Source organism: Oncorhynchus keta, chromosome 29 (assembly GCF_023373465.1).
Source record: "Oncorhynchus keta strain PuntledgeMale-10-30-2019 chromosome 29, Oket_V2, whole genome shotgun sequence".
NCBI lineage: Eukaryota > Metazoa > Chordata > Actinopteri > Salmoniformes > Salmonidae > Oncorhynchus > Oncorhynchus keta.
In genome coordinates, this window is record NC_068449.1 from 16,524,412 (window position 1) to 16,540,910 (window position 16,499).

The 16,499-nt window shown below is 41.7% G+C and overlaps 1 protein-coding gene across 2 annotated transcripts; it reads left to right on the forward strand.

Annotated features, from left to right (window-relative positions):
• Positions 1–908: 908 nt before the first annotated feature.
• On the forward strand, positions 909–9,796 carry LOC118362346 (protein CLN8-like). Of its 2 annotated transcripts, XR_008086162.1 has the most exons (4): positions 909–2,280; positions 2,886–3,539; positions 6,566–8,185; positions 8,233–9,796. XR_008086162.1 is itself a non-coding variant. In XM_035742593.2 (3 exons), the coding sequence occupies exons 2-3, from the start codon at positions 2,985–2,987 to the stop codon at positions 6,878–6,880; spliced, it is 870 nt and encodes a 289-aa protein (XP_035598486.1). In that variant the 5' UTR covers positions 909–2,280; positions 2,886–2,984; the 3' UTR covers positions 6,881–9,796. The 2 variants fall into 2 exon arrangements, 1 of the variants encoding a protein (XP_035598486.1); XM_035742593.2 differs by having other exon boundaries at positions 6,566–9,796.
• Positions 9,797–16,499: the final 6,703 nt, after the last annotated feature.

Consider the following 16,499-nt stretch of genomic DNA (forward strand, 5'->3'; position numbering starts at 1 on the left):
CATTGAAACAATTTTTGGGGGCTTTTACTTGTGTTTTGTTATCAATTTGTTACTTTGTTCGGGTTATTTTGATAAACTTATGATAGCATGCAAAATACTGATACTGCATGTATGATTTGTTTATTCTTTGTCTTTTTGTATTGACACTGTTACATTGATATTTGTATTTATTCACCTGTTTAGCAAAGATGCATTTATATATGTTTGATATGTTGAAATGTTTACTGATTTTGTCATTGTTCTTTTTTTAATCTCTAATTTTAAACACATCACAACTGCAAAACATTTTTTACAAACATTTGCCAAATTAACACTGAAGATTTTGCCTCTTAAAAGTAGTTTAATCATTGCTGATATCATCAATTAATTCTGGGATGAAAAACAGGGACTGGATGGTGTCTCATTTGCTTTTCTTCACTCCATTTAAACTAGTAAACAGGATGCGACAGTGTAATTCAATCATTCACTAATTACTGACCTATATGACAACAATACCTCAAACATTGTCCATGAGATGCCACCGCATGACTGAGGGATTAATAACATGATGTTCTCAGGGCCAATAGAAACACAGTAATACACTTGCCTGAGTAGTGTTGACCAATAGGAGAGCAGGGAAACTCATAGGGTGGGACTTCCTGTTTTCTTGCCAGGGCCAATAGAAATACAGTAATACACTTGCCTGAGTAGTGTTGACCAATAGGAGAGCAGGGAAACTCATAGGGTGGGACTTCCTGTTTTCTTGCCAGGGCCAATAGAAACACAGTCATATGCTTGCCTGAGTAGTGTTGACCAATAGCAGAGCAGGGAAACTCATAGGGTGGGATTTTCTGTTTTCTTGCTAGCGACCAAATTGATCCCAGTGGCTGCACTACATGGAGGATATGCCATTGCAGATTAGGAGACAGCAGCTGGCAATTAATTATTGGGTCAACCTACAGGGACATGGGGTGTCTCATCCTGCGAAAGGGATTTTACAGGCATGCTGGGAACATGAGCGAAGACAGAATACAAGTTTTGGGTGGGTGGGTAAAACCCAGGCGAAGGAGATGGGACTGTATGGAAGGGAGTTTAGTCCAACGGTAGCTCTTCCTGTAAATCCACCGTGGCTACTCCCGCCTACAGCAGTTGATCTAGAAGTATTGGAGAGACTACAGAAAGATAGGGAGGGTGTTGATCCATCTGAATTGTTTAAGAGATGTCTGGATACTGTGTTTCAGGATTTTGTGGCCATTTACACAGATGGTTTGAAAGATCCAAGGACAGGACGTACTGGGTCAGCATTTGTAGAGCAGGAATGTGGGGTGTCAGTCAGGAAACGTATTACAGATGATCTGTCTGTATATACAGCTTAGATGATGGCCATACTATTGGCCTTACAGTGGGTGGAGGAAGTCAAGCCAGACAGAGAAGTTATTTGCTCTGATTCATGTGCAGTGTTAATGAGTCTCCAGTCCTTTAGGTCATGTGGCAGACAAGACCTGCTTTATGAGGTGCTACAAATCCATGGTAGGATTAGACAGATGGGTATACAGATAAGATTTACATGGGTCCCAGCACATGTGATGGTGGAGGGGAATGAGACTGTTGATGTACTGACTCAACAAGCACATAGTAGGTGGGTTGTTGATGTTGTAGCTTCAATGAACAAGGTAGAGGCAAAAAGCCGATATGGACAGTAATGATGCAGAGACGGCAGGAGCAGTGGAATAGAGATACTAAGGGTGGGCATTTACTTCAAGTACAGAGGAAAGTCGCGGAGGTGAGGACGGCAGGAAGGAACAGAAGAAAGGAGGCTATTTTTTTCAAGATTAAGGGTGGGACACAGCCGGTTGAATAAAACGTTAAATGTGATAGGAAAGCATCCAACAGGAAAGTGTGATTATTACCAGGAAACAGAGACCATGGAGCATGTACTACAGTGTGGGCAGTATCAGAGGGGGAAAAAGAGTCTGAGCTAGTATGAGGGAGAAGGGAATACATTAAATTAATTTAAATAGTATATTGAGTAGAACATCATTAGATATAGTCTCAAATATTTTTGTTAGATTTTTTAAGAGCAACGGGGCTGACAGGTAGAATTTAGTTTCTCCCTGTCTTTGGCCAAAACTCTAGTACAGTAGGTGGCGGTAATGCAGCATAACGTTGGATGACAACTGCCGATAAACCCCACCGAAGAAGAAGAAGACCAAATTGATAACATACCCGTTGCTGATCAGATGGAATATCTTTGATTTCACAGTAGTACACACTGATGTTTGCCAATAATGAACAAATAAGGTAACACATTTTTATGCTTTGTTGGACAAAAAATACTGATTGCTACAATGGCGATGACAAGTCATATATGGCGATGACTAGACACAGCCGTTTGTTTTGTGTCAGTACATTCTGTTCTGATACAGTTGAGAAACAGCCTGCAACAATGTTGCAGCAAAGATATCGCGATTGTGCCTGAGTGGAACAATGTTACAGTCAACAATTGTGTACTGTTTCAGATTTTAGTAAACTGGTCTCCTTTTTTCGCTACCATCTAACAACGTATCTAACTGATTTAGCCACGTTGTTGCATTTATCAGATTTAATTTAATTTGACTCACCATGGTCAGACGAGTTTCCTTGGGGGTGGGGGGTGGGGGGTGCCCGATATCTGTTATCGTCTGTCAGACGAAATAAGATGTTAATTCACTCACTTCTCTCCCGTCATGTGCATCGGTGTTATTTCAAACAGACGGAAGTTAACACACCGACATCACTAATCCTGGGTCAACAATAACTGATCACGTATAGAGAGTAATTTTCAAACGCCATCTAGCACATGTTGGCATGTCGTAACTATTTTATGAACATTGACTAATGTGTTTTGGCTTTAATTCCTGTTGCAGGGTGGTTGATGACTAACCCATGAGATCTTTCAGTGATCACAGGGTCACTCAACTCTGTGAGACCTTCAACAGACAATCCATCTACTCACACAAACCAACATGACCTCCGAGCAGGCCAGCACCCTGCCTGCATTCAAGGGCCCCGGCGACCCCAGTCCGGGCTACTTCTCCTGGGGTCTTCGCTTCCAGGTCATCGGCCTGGGCTTTGCCTTCTACACCGCTGTGTTCGTCCTCTCCCACCTGGTGTCCATGGCTCTCTCCCAGACCTACCGCTCTCTGCTGGCTAAGGAGAAGGTGTTCTGGAACCTAGCGGCCACACGGGCCGCGTTCGGCCTCCAGAGCACGGTGGCGGGCCTACGGGCGCTGACCGAGGAGTCGGCCGTGTCCAGGGACAGGGTCAGAGGTCAGGAGGACTGGTCTTGGTTCACTGTGCTCACAGCCACAGGCTTCTTTCTGTTTGAGAATGTGGCGCTGCATGCCTCCAGTGTGGTGTTCAGGGCTTTCGACCTTCCCCTGGCCGCCCATCATTTCTTTGCCCTGTCAGGGTTTGCTGGGGCGGTGGTCTGGGACTCACTAGGACATTACCTGCCCATGGTCACTCTACTACTGGAGATGAGCACACCCTTCACCTGCATCTCCTGGATGTTACTAAAGGTAAAGGAGTGTTTGTGTCTGTCCGGTGTCTTTCATCATATTCTCTATACAGTATGTTACTGTTTTGTTGATTCACTCCATTTGTGACACACTAAGCTTATTAATTTTCTTATAGTTCAGTTGTTTTACTGGTGGGCTAGACATAAAGAGCACAGATGGATTTCAATTCCCCTTTTCTGTTTACGTACTCAACACTGAGACCAGCACCTTGACATGATTTGCAATGATGATGAATGTACAGATGGCCATTTTGAGAGAGGGGAATTTCTAGGCAGAAATAGACCCAAGTCGGCCTCCCGAGCGGCGCAGTGGTCTAAGGCACTGCATCGCAGTGCTAGCTGTGCCAGTAAAGATTCTGGATTCGAGTCCAGGCTCTGTCGCAGGCGTCCGTGACCTGGAGACTCGTGGGGTGGCGCACAATTGGCCCAGCGTCGTCCGGGTTAGGGGAGGGTTTGACAGGCATGGATGTCCTTGTCCCATCGCGCACTAGCGACTCCTGTGGTGGGCAGGGTTCAGTGCACGCTGACACGGTTGTCAGGTGTAGCACATTGGTGTGGATGCCTTCTGGGTTAAGTGAGCATTGTGTCAGGAAGCAGTACGGTTGAGTTGTGTTTCGGAAGCTCTCGACCTTCGCCTCTTCCGAAGTGACATGTGAAATCTCATGTGACTTGGGTCTACTTATTATTTTTGCTCCTTTTTCTCCCAATTTTTGTGGTATCCAATTAGTAGTTACAGTCTTGTCTCATCACTGCAACTCCCATAAGGAATTCTCAAAGAAAGTATTCTCAAAGTGGGATTAAAATGGATTTAATTGTAACTTTTGGTCAACGGTCTACACACTACTCTGTCAGTGGAAGAAAAGTTCTAAGATTTATTAAAAATGTGATCTCAGCAGACAAAGGACCCTTTTTCAGGACCCTGTCTTTCAAAGATCATTTGTAAAAATCCAAATAACTTCACAGATCTTCATTGTAAAGGGTTTAACCTCTCTAGGGTACGTGGGTAACGTCCCACCTGACCAACATCCAGTGAAAGTGCAGGGCGCCAAATTCAAACAACAGAAATCTCATAATTAAATGTCCTCAAACATACATGTATTATACACAATTTTAAAGATACATTTGTTGTTAATCCCACCACAGTGTCCGATTTCAAAAAGGCTTTACGACAAAAGCATACCATGCGGTTATGTTAGGTCTGTACCTAGACACAAAAAAACAGCCATTTTTCCAGCCAAAGAGAGGAGTAACAAAAAGCAGAAATAGAGATACAATTAATCACTAACCTTTGATGATCTCCATCAGATGGCACTCATAGGACTTCATGTACACAATACATGTATGTTTTGCTCAATAAAGTTCATATTTATATCCAGAAATCTCTGTTTACATTGGCGCGTTATGTTTTGCCTCGAAAACATCCAGTGAAAGTGCAGAGAGCTACATCAATTTACAGAAATACTCATGTTGATGAAAATACAACTGTTATGCATGGAATAAAATATATCTTTCTCTCACTTACATTTGATGATCTTAATCAGAATGCACTCCCAGGAATCCCTGTTCCACAATAAATGTTAGTTTTGTTCGATAAAGTTCATAATTTATGTCCAAATACCTCCTCTTTGTTTGCGCATTTAGTACAGTAATTCAAATGCGCAGGCACTAGGTCCAGACAAAGTCAAAAAAGTTATATTACAGTTCGTAGAGACATGTCAAACGATGTGTATATAATCAATCTTTAGGATGTTTTTATCATAAATCTTCAATAATGTTTCAACCGGAGAATTCCTTTGTCTTTAGAAATGAAAGGGAACGGAGCTAACTCTATGGGCGCGCGCCTGACTGAGCACATGGCCTTCTGGCAGACCCATGACTCAATCAGCTCTTGTTCAGTTTATGTCTGTTGTTGAATCTTATGTTAATACAAATATTTACATGTTAAGTTTGCTGGAAAATAAACGCAGTTGACAGTGAGAGGACAAAATATTCAATATCTTGCTAAGCAACTCCAGTGTAGATTTGGCCTTGTGTTTTAGGTCATTGTCCTGCTGAAAGGTGAATTTGTCTCCCAGTGTCTGTTGGAAAGCGGATTGAACTAGGTTTTCCTCTTAAGATTTTGCCTGTGCTAAGCTGTATTGTTTCTTTTTATCAACAAAAACTCCCTAGTCTGTGCCGATGAGAAGCATACCCATAACATGATGCAGCCACCACCATGCTTGAAAATATGAAGAATGGTATTGTGTGATGTGTTGGATTTGCCCCAAACATAACACTTTGTCTTCAGGAGAAAAAGTTTGTTTCTTTGCCACATATTTTGCAGTTTTACTTAAGTGCCTTGTTGCAAACAGGATGCATGTTTTGGAATATTTTTATTCTGTACAGTCTTCACTTGTTTTCTGTCATTTAGATTAGTATTGTGGACTAACTACAATGTTGCTGAGCCATTCTCACTTTTCTCATATCACAACTATTAAACTATGTAACTGTTTTAAAATCCTCATTGGCCACATGGTGAAACTCCTTAGCAGTTTCCTACCTCTCCGGTGACTGAGTTAGGAAGGATGCCTGTATCTTTCTATTCTCCTGGTTTATTGATACACCATCCAAAGCCTGATTTAATAACTTCACCGTGCTCAAATCAATATTACAATTAGCTGTGCTTCTGCATTGTTTGGGGTTTTAGGCTGGGTTTCTGTATAGCACTTTGATATATCAGCTTATGTAAGAAGGGCTATATAAGTACATTTGATCTGTATGTGTGGGGTACAGAGATGTGGTAGTCATTCCAAAATCATGTTAACAACTATTATTGAACACAGAATGAGTAAATGCTACTTATTATGTCAATTTTTACTCCTGGACTTATTGAGGCTTCCCATAAGAAAGGTGTTGACTCAAGACATTTTATATGAATTGCTTTCTGAAGGCACTGTACATCGTTATAGATGACGACGACCACAAACACTGTGACAGTCTTTATCCCTTGCCCAATCAGTACAAGTATCTGTCTTCTCTCCCCTCCAGGCTGGCTGGGCGAGGACCCTCTTCTGGAAGGCCAACCAGTGGGTGATGATCCACATGTTCCACTGCCGCATGGTGCTCACGTACTACATGTGGTGGGTGAGCTGGAGTCACTGGGGGGAGATGAACATGTACGTGGCTCTGCCCCAGCGTATCCTCTTCTACACCGGCCTGGCCCTGCTCACAGTGATCATCAACCCCATCTGGACGCACAAGAAGACCATGCAGCTCCTCAACCCTGTCGACTGGAACTTCAGCAATAAGCCGACGCCCAATGGCCCCAGTAGGGAGCAGAAGGGGAGAACTCATGAGAGATAAACAAGCCAAGAACTGTGAACCTGTTTGGAGAGTTATGGGGCTCTTTTACTATACTTTTAAAGGAGAGGAAGGGTGACTAATTTCTCACAAACTCTTCAGCTTTTAGTGCTTGAGATGTTTTGAAGAGTTCAAGTTGAACTAAACTACTGTTTTTTTAAAGGTTCTCAGTAAAGGTTTGAGGTCTGCTGTGTCTCTACAAGATGTGGATGAAAGGACCTCTTGCTCTTGGACTTTAGAACCTAGCTGGGTTCTGAAAGGAGATGTCACTGACGACAAGAAATCATCTCACAGTATTATTGTCTTTGGTTATAATTCGCTGTTTTGGTTAGTGTTTTATTACGAAGGAGTGCAGATGAACAGGGAGAAAGGTATATTATTGTTCTGTTTACTTTGTTCAGCTTCCAGCATGAAGGTGTGAATGTGTTAGTTAACCTCTCTGGAATGGGGTGTTGGCTGGTTTGAAGTACCCTGAGGCACCAGTGGTGTTTGCACTTATAGGCACAGTGTGTAGTCACTCAATCTCTGTGCTGAGTACAGACAGGTCCATGAGGCAGCAGATTTACTGGCTGAGAACAAACCCAGTGACAGACTGGAGACTGGGTCATTGAATCCGGCAGATCGCACGTCATTGGAAGGCAAGAAACTTTTTTCTGTATCGTACAAAACACTTCCTGACTTACATTGCAGTCTAATCTCAAGCATGCCGGTAGTGTTGCATGCTCCAATGGAATCTTTATCAATTCATCTCATCATGTAGAAATGGTTCCTGTGCTCTGTGGCTGTCAGTGTAGTATCTTTGAAAGTGGGGTTGACTTGACGCACGTAGACTGTAATACTAAGGCAGTGGATGGACGCTAAGGGAGCTACCAGAAGCATTACTGTTTTCAGGAGCAACTGTAGGGAGTAGTCTAATAACAAGCACCACCGTGCCAAACAGACGGTCATGTTGCTTCGCTTTGTAACTAGTCTCTACCACTGATCTGCCTGAAAATGAAGTTAGGGTTTAGTACTTTATGGGTAATCTTTTTAGTCTCCTTTATGTTACCTATCTCATTGGACCTTCTGTATGCCTGCAAATTAGTCTTTAGTGGACAATTAAATCAGGTTCATTTAAGAGTCATGTGAGACGTGTGAGACGGAGTGAGTGTGAGACGTGTGAGACTGAGTGAGTGTGAGACATGTGACGGAGTGAGTGTGAGACGTGTGAGACGGAGTGAGTGTGAGACGGAGTGAGTGTGAGACGTGTGAGACGGAGTGAGTGTGAGACGTGTGAGACGGAGTGAGTGTGAGACGTGTGAGACGTGAGTGTGAGACGTGTGAGACGGAGTGAGTGTGAGACGTGTGAGACGGAGTGAGTGTGAGATGTGTGAGACGGAGTGAGTGAGTTTGAACCCTTATCCTGGTCATTTGTGTACAAATGTGTATTTCATGAATATTCTCATGGAAAACTCAGTCCTGCAGTCTAGCATTGAGTTCTTTGGAGTAAACTCACCCACATTGAGCTGCTTCCAGACCGCCCTACTTATCTCACAAAGGCTCTTTTGTTTAAAAGTATATATTTTTTTACAAATCGGTATTACGTTAGTCACAGATCCTAGAACTAAGGCCCCCTATAGGTTGTAAATGATAAGGTATGACAAGCAATTCACATGGGAAAACCTCAACAACATCCATGACATTATTTGAAGTCTTAATAGCTGACGTAAGAGACTGACAGCCAAGACGGTAAAGCCCACACTGAGAAAAAGGGGCCATAGGTATTTATTTTATATATTTTTACAAAATATTATTCAAATTGATGCAGGACTGAGGGCCTTTTATAAACATAATTAATCTTAACTTTACTAGTTTGCCTAATATTTTGAATTCAGGATTTATTATTACCGTTATGAATGAAGTCAAATCAAATGTAATTATATAGCCCTTCGTACATCAGTTGATAACTCAAAGTGCTGTACAGAAACCCAGCCTAAAACCCCAAACAGCAAGCAATGCAGGTGTAGAAGCACGGTGGCTAGGAAAAATTCCCTAGAAAGGCCAAAACCTAGGAAGAAACCTAGAGAGGAACCAGGCTATGTGGGGTGGCCAGTCCTCTTCTGGCTGTGCCGGGTGGAGATTATAACAGAACATTGCCAAGATGTTCAAATGTTCATAAATGACCAGCATGGTCAAATAATAATAATCACAGGCCGAACAGTTGAAACTGGAGCAGCAGCACAGCCAGGTGGACTGGGGACAGCAAGGAGTCATCATGTCAGGTAGTCCTGAGGCATGGTCCTAGGGCTCAGGTCCTCCGAGAGAGAGAAAGAAGGAGAGAATTAGAGAGAGCATACTTAAATTCACACAGGACACCGGATAGGACAGGAGAAGTACTCCAGATATAACAAACTGACCCTAGCCCCCCGACACAAACTACTGCAGCATAAATACTGGAGGCTGAGACAGAAGGGGTCAGGAGACACTGTGGCCCCATCCGATCACACCCCCGGACAGGGCCAAAAAGGAAGGATATAACCCCGCTCACTTTGTCAAAGCACAGCCCCCACACCACTAGAGGGATCTTCAACCACCAACTTACCATCCTGAGACAAGGCCGAGTATAGCCCACAAAGATCTCCGCCCACGGCACAACCCAAGGGGTCTTGTTGTTCGGCCAAAACGTTTGACAGTGGCACTCATGACACCATGGTGATATGTGGCATTGGTCCTCCTTAATGGGAAGATTACTTGACTTATCAAGGGTGACAAGTCATTGTGGCACAGTTCCATTTGTTTCACTAGTTCTTTCCTCTAGCCTATGACCTAGACCTTCGGTGTTCTTTATGGTTTCTAGACCTGACGCAAATATGTATTATGTTTTTCCATCCAATTCCTTTCAACTTCAATTTAAACTATTAAAACTTTTCTGAACTTAAATTGGCACAGTGTTGGATTTCCTTATTTAAATAGCTGTTACATTTCTCCTAAAGAAACCATTATGTGATGCATACGGACACATTGGTACTGTCAAAGTATTCACTATAACATGAAATGCCAATAAAACCTTATCTTGTAGTTTAGTAGAAAATATATTATATTTCTGCCTGAACTTCTCACCTACAAACACCTCATTATGTCAGGCAACATGGCCCATAGTTGGTCCCTCTTATCAGACTCGCTTCCTGAAATAAGGATTTTTATGAAAACTATTGATTCCACTGATCAATTCTGTGCATAACACTTGTTGCAGTATGTTATTCCTCTGCTAGAAATGTCAATATTAAAACATCGAATACACAAGTCAGGTACATTTAACCTTATGCTAATTATCAGTGCTGGTCCCTAGATGAGCATTACACTACACAATAATAAAGAGTTTACAACGTATCACGTTGATCATCTGTTAGTGAATTTTTGCATGTAATTCTCAAACTTTTCCATCAGTTAAAAGTGTCAGATGTAATCTATCTTTATTCTATCATGTCCCAATGTATGGAGTGACATCAGAGTGACCCGCAGCACTCAGCCACTCCACGGCTTCTCCTTGAATCCTCTTTGGCCTCTGAAGTCAGACACTCGGATGGAAGTCAGAGAGACCATTCTAGATTCAAGGTGCAGGGTTCCAGAACTATGTGATCCAAACCAGTGGTCAGATGCTGGTAGTTATGTCTGGGAGCTGTATCCAGAGCTTCCAAGAGACAGGGTATCAGATCTGCCATCTCCACTCACTGGGGAACAACAAGGCAACTAACAGTATGTGGTGGTTTGCCTTTTATCAAATCACTGAAACAACAGCTATACCTCAACGATGGTGCCATCTGTGAAGTTACAAGGGAATTAATGGGTTTTTAGATACAATTTGGTCATATTCTTTTGGAATATAGAATCAAGATATGCTGCACATTGTTGCATGTTCTTTTGTCTTCCATGCTGGGTTGATGGTGAGGTGGTGGAACATACAAATCAAACATGGTGTAAGTCAGCGAGAGATGTGCTTTACCAAGGTAGACAGGAATGCTGGAAGGAGTTGTTTATTTGAAATTGTGTATGAGCTAAAGTCTACGATTCCCAAATTAAGGAGAAAAGAAAGTCTGTTGTCACCTTGTCTCCTTTTCATAAAAACAGAAAATACTTTAGATTAAAAAACAATATGGTGGAAGCTCATTAGGCTGGCTTTCAATGTCTGATCAGAGAAAGGAAGGAGGACACAAGAAGAGGAGATGACTGATTTGTTTAACAAAATAAATCATGTAACACAATTGCTACATTGGTTAATGTTACAAGGTTAATCAGAATAATACTCACTTTCTGGAGGAAGCAACTGATTGCTCCCTGCTCTTCTTATTGGCATTGATCCACTCACTGTGGAACAACACAACAACACCTTCAGGGATACTTTTTTGTAATTAGATCTTTCTTTCATATAATGACCAGTAGAATTGTATGAAAATAATGTTTTGAGAAATCCTCAAGTATATACTGTGTAGTTATGAACAAGTTTCAACATTGCATAACATGTCCTATATTCGAACTCTCAATTCGATCATACAGGTATGCCTTCAAAACGGAATCCAATGCAATGGAGAGGAGTTGAGGAGTGGACAGTAGAGAAAGACATGATGTAACACACTTGCTGCAAACATTTCTGTTACAGGATTAACCTGAATAATACTCACTTTCTGGAGGAAACAACTGATTGCTCCCTGTTCTCCTTATTGCTGCTGGTACTGCCCTCCAACTCTTCTTGAAATTTGAGTACCTGTCCTTTTCATTTGGCTGCCACCACTATCTTCTCCAGCAGTTCTTCCTTGTTCTCATTGTTAAGAACATGATCTGTTTCCACATTTCTCAACAAGCCACTGGAGGGCCTTCCCTTCACTCTCTTCTTCTGTGTTTCTCAGCGAATGAATCATCGACTCCTATGACCAAGAGAGTGTGGGGTCCTGGAGGACAAAAAAAATAAAAACCGTTATTTAACTAGGCAAGTCAGTTAAGAACAAATAATTATTTACAATGACAGCCTACACCGGCCAAACCTGGACGGCGCTGGGCCAATTGGGCGTCGCCCTATGGGACTCCCAATCACGGCCGGATGTGATACAGCCTGGATTCAAACCAGGGACTGTAGTGACACCTCTTGCACTGAGATGCAGTGCCTTAGACTGCTGCGCCACTCGGGACACACTGAGCACTATTTCCTGTTTAACCAGCTCAGGCATCTCCTCTACAAATCTGCCTCCCTGCTACTTCTCCCTGTCTCTTGGCGCACTGAGTAGTCATCAGGTCAAACTCCTCAATGCCCAGGATGGTGTTTCCTGCTGAATTCTTCCCACTATCTATTTCCTAGAACCACTATCCTCAGCTCTGAGAGATGGCGAGAGTCACCTGTCAGAGAGAGAGAGAGATGTCACTCTAAAGGTGTTTATTATACATAGAATGTCAATGGTAGACATTGTGTTTGTGTTGTTTGTGATTTTTTTAAGTCTCCTGTATTAAGATCATCTCTACCTAAATGGCATTTTACCGTCTGTACATCTTCCCCTCCCTCTTTTCTTGTGCTGCTTAACACGTTTACCTTCACACAGTCTGCTCTACTGTGTCACACTCCAAAAAAAGTTGATGATGCAGCAGTGGTCTACCCATTATGTAGTGATATGAGGGAGTGTAATTCTGTTCATCTCTAGTTGTGTGTACACAAACAACCAAGTCTGATTTCCTCATTTACACTCAGATCTTGTTTGAGAAGTGAGGGCCAATAACAACAAAGATCATCCTGTATTATGACACTCAAGTCTGCTCTCTTTAAAGAAACCTGCATTTTGCATGATTTTGCAGACTCTCAAAAAGCTACTGGTGAGCAGCTTTTTAGTTTTACATGCAACTATGCAGGTCAGTGTGTTGCATCACTGTAGCTGGTGTGTGCTGCACAGCAACACAGTTGAATAATCCAAATTCGCAAAACAGAGACTGACAGAAACACACCCATTCTATTTCTGCACCTTCATCAGTTTCTGTTTTGCTCTCCCTTCTATCTTCTCTAGTCTCGTTCTCATAATTTCCTCCTCTGTTTCCTGAAACCATCTCCTTTATCTTCAGCAGTTCTTCCCTGTTCTCATTGTTGAGAACATGACACCTGTTCCCACATTTCTCAACACTCCACTGGAGGGCCTTCCCTTCATTCTCAATGTGCTGCTCAATGGTTGTCTCGTAAAGTACAGTATAATACAGTACATTAGTGTACTCCACTTTAGTGTGGTCTACTATGTACTGTACTCTACTCTTCTTTACTGTACTTATTTATTAGGATCCCCATTGGTCGACAGCTAGTTTTGCTGGGGTCCGACACAATGAAAAAAGACATTACAGAAAAATACTTGTGTGTGTGCATCTATCAGTTACACATACATGTCAGTACATACAACATGTATGTCACATGAGGAAGAGGAGTTGTGCCGTGAGGTGTTGCTTTATTGGTATTTTGAAACCAGGTTTGCTGTTCACTTGCGCTATATAAGATGGAAGCGAGTTCCATGCACTCATGACTCTGTATAATACTGTACATTTCCATGAAATTGTTCTGGATCTGCGGACCGTGAAAAGACCCCTTGTGACATTTTTTTTTTTTTTTTTAACCAGGAAGGGTTCTGCCGAAGTCTGTCCCTCTCCTGGTTCGGGCGGTGTTCGGCAGTTGACGTCGCCGGCCTTCTAGCCATCGCCGATCCACCTTTCATTTTCCATTTGATTTGTCTTGTCTTCCCTCACACCTGGTTTCAATTCCATGTGTATTTAACCCTCTTTTTCTCCCATGTCCTTGTCTGGAATTGTTTCTTGTAGTGCTTGTGTACGTTATGCTGGTGGTGTCCGGGTTTTGTTTGACCGATTGTTCTGTTTACGGTGGTTTATGTTTATTAAACAACACTGTTGTAAATCAGTTTTCACTCTCCTGGCCTTACTTCTCTGCCCCCAGTACGCACCCCGTTACAGTTTTAAGTGAGGCCGTCATCAATTAAAATTCCAAGATATTTATGAGGTTACAGTCTCAATCTCATTGCCCTGACAGGTAGTATTAGGTGAAAGGTTCAGAGATCTATTTATTGCTTTAGAAAACACCATTAGTTTAGTCAGTATTAAGGATAATCTTCAATTGACACAAGGTATGTTGAACAGTATAAAAAGCCGTTTGAAAGTTCTGGAAAGCTTTTGAGAGAGACAAGGCACAACAATAAATAACAGTATCATCAGCATAAAAGTGAAGTTGCGCATTTTACATATTTTTTTGTATAAATTATTTATATAAATTGTTAAGAGGGGACCAAGTACAGAGCCCTGGGGCACACCATTACAGACATACAATTTAACGGACATGAGCCCATAAAAATGAGTGCACTGAGTTCTATCAGACAGATAGTTAGCAAACCATGCTCCGAAAGACCTACACTCGACAAGCTCTGCCTCAGTATAGCATGATCAGCTGTATCAAAAGCTTTAGAAAGATCAATAAAAAGTGAGACACAGTGCTGTTTTTTTGTCAAGGGCTTCAGTGAAATCATTTAAAATCTTCATGGCTGCTGTAATTGTGCTATGCTTCTTCCTGAAGCACGATTGGTACATTGATAAAATTGTTTTTATATACTATTTTGCTGTTCACTCATAAGGGTTTAAAATATTTTCACCAGGGGTGACAGCTTTGAGATTGGCCTATAATTATTTAAAAGAGTATGAACTCACCCTTTTAAAAGTGGTAGGACAATGCTGATTTCCAGATGTTTGGAATTTCATTACATTCCAGGGTTAGATTGAACAGATATGTAAGTGGTTCAGCTATGAAATCAGCTGCCAGATTTAAAAAGCAGAGATCAAGAAGATCAGAACCTGCCGGCTTTCTCTGATCTAAGGATTTCAGGGCTTTATGTACCTCCTGCACTGAGAATGGCAAAAAGCTCAAAGTTTGATCAGCTCTTGTTGGTTCATCCACACAGGGTTGTACAGAAACAGAGGACACTGAATCAAACAGCCTACCAGGTGATACAAAGTGCTCATTGAAACAATTCAGTTTTGCCATATACAGCAACAAAGTCCTTCAATACACATGACGGTAAATCATTAACATGACTGTGTCCAGACTTAATAGCCTTCCAAAAGTTTAGGGTCATTCAGGTTATCAGTGGTAACAGACATAAAATATTCAGACTTGGCCTTCCTGAGAAGAAAATAACACTTGTTTTGTAACTGCCTAAAAAGAAGCCAATCAGCATCAAAACATGATTTCCTTGCTTTAGCCCAGGATAGATTATCCCGCCCTTTAACACTGAACCTGTGGAATGGGGCATGTTTGTTTACTATTTGGAAAAAAACATGAAAGAATTTCCAGGCAGTTTCCACATCAGGAATAAGCTCAATCTTGCTCCAGTCAAAATAAAAACAAATCATGAAAGAAAGCCTGCTCATTAAAACTCTTCAATTTTGTCTTATGAATAAACCATGGGTTTGTTTTAGGAACCTTGGTATTTGTAACAGCAACAGCACAATGGTCACTTAAATCATTACAAAAAACACCAACCTGTCACGGCTGTTGAAGGAAGAGGAACAAGGTACAGCGTGGTGAGTGTACATATTATTTTTAGTACGAAAAGACACCGAACAAAACAATAAACACTACAACACAAACCGTGAAGCTATGTGCCATGAACAAAGACAACATCCCACAAAGAAAGGAGGGGAAAAGGGCTACCTAAGTATGGTTCCCAATCAGAGACAACGATAGACAGCTGTACCTGATTGAGAACCATACCAGGTCAAAACATAGAAATACAAAATCATAGATAACAAAACATAGAATGCCCACCCCATTAAAAAGATCTCTAAGGTCAGGGTGTGACACAACCACATAATATTTATGTGGAACATTTGTCAATATCAAATCAAACAGGGTAGATTTCTCTGGAGATTTGGGTGAGTGGGTGAGTTAATCAAGTGGGTAAGATTCATAGAATTACAAAACATTTCTAAGTCATCAGACACCGGCTTTAACCAACACGAGCTGAGATCACCAATCAAGATCATTTCACTGTAAAGAAGTTTAGGCATAATGTGCATCAGAGAAGAAAATGCATCACTGAGATCAGAGGGGGGTCTATAACAGCCATCACAGATACAGAGAGCAGAGGGGGGTCTATAACAGCCAATCACAGTTATAAAGGGACCCTTGGAAACCTCAAGATTCAAAGCAAGAAATTCCAACTGTTTACAAATAGTTTCAGACTTTGCCACACTTACAAGGAATTTATACTTTACATATATAGCCACACCCCCCACCTTTCTTAACTCAATCAGGGCGATACACATTGTAACCATACAAATACAAATATCCTTATCAAGAACAGACTTTCTGAGCCAGGTTTCAGAAAACACAATTACATCAGTTGATTTAGCCCAAATCCTAACCCCATCAATTTTTGACAACAGGCTGCGTACATTTAAATGAAAAATACCAAAATCAGATCTAGATTAAAATCAGAGGGGGTTTGGAGACATTGCATATCAGTGCCATGGTTAGGTTGCACGTTACCTGATATCAACAAAAGAAGAATAACTAGGCACCTCTGTTTAATAACCTTGCACGTCTTCTATTTTTTAAGAG

What these genes read in the sequence shown, in the direction of transcription:
- LOC118362346 (XM_035742593.2), top strand. Translation starts at nt 2,985, where the DNA reads ATGACCTCCGAGCAGGCCAGCACCCTGCCTGCATTCAAGGGCCCCGGC. An exon ending in TCTCCTGGATGTTACTAAAG is followed by an intron (nt 3,540 to 6,565) that starts GTAAAGGAGTGT and finishes TCTCCCCTCCAG; the next exon opens with GCTGGCTGGGCGAGGACCCT.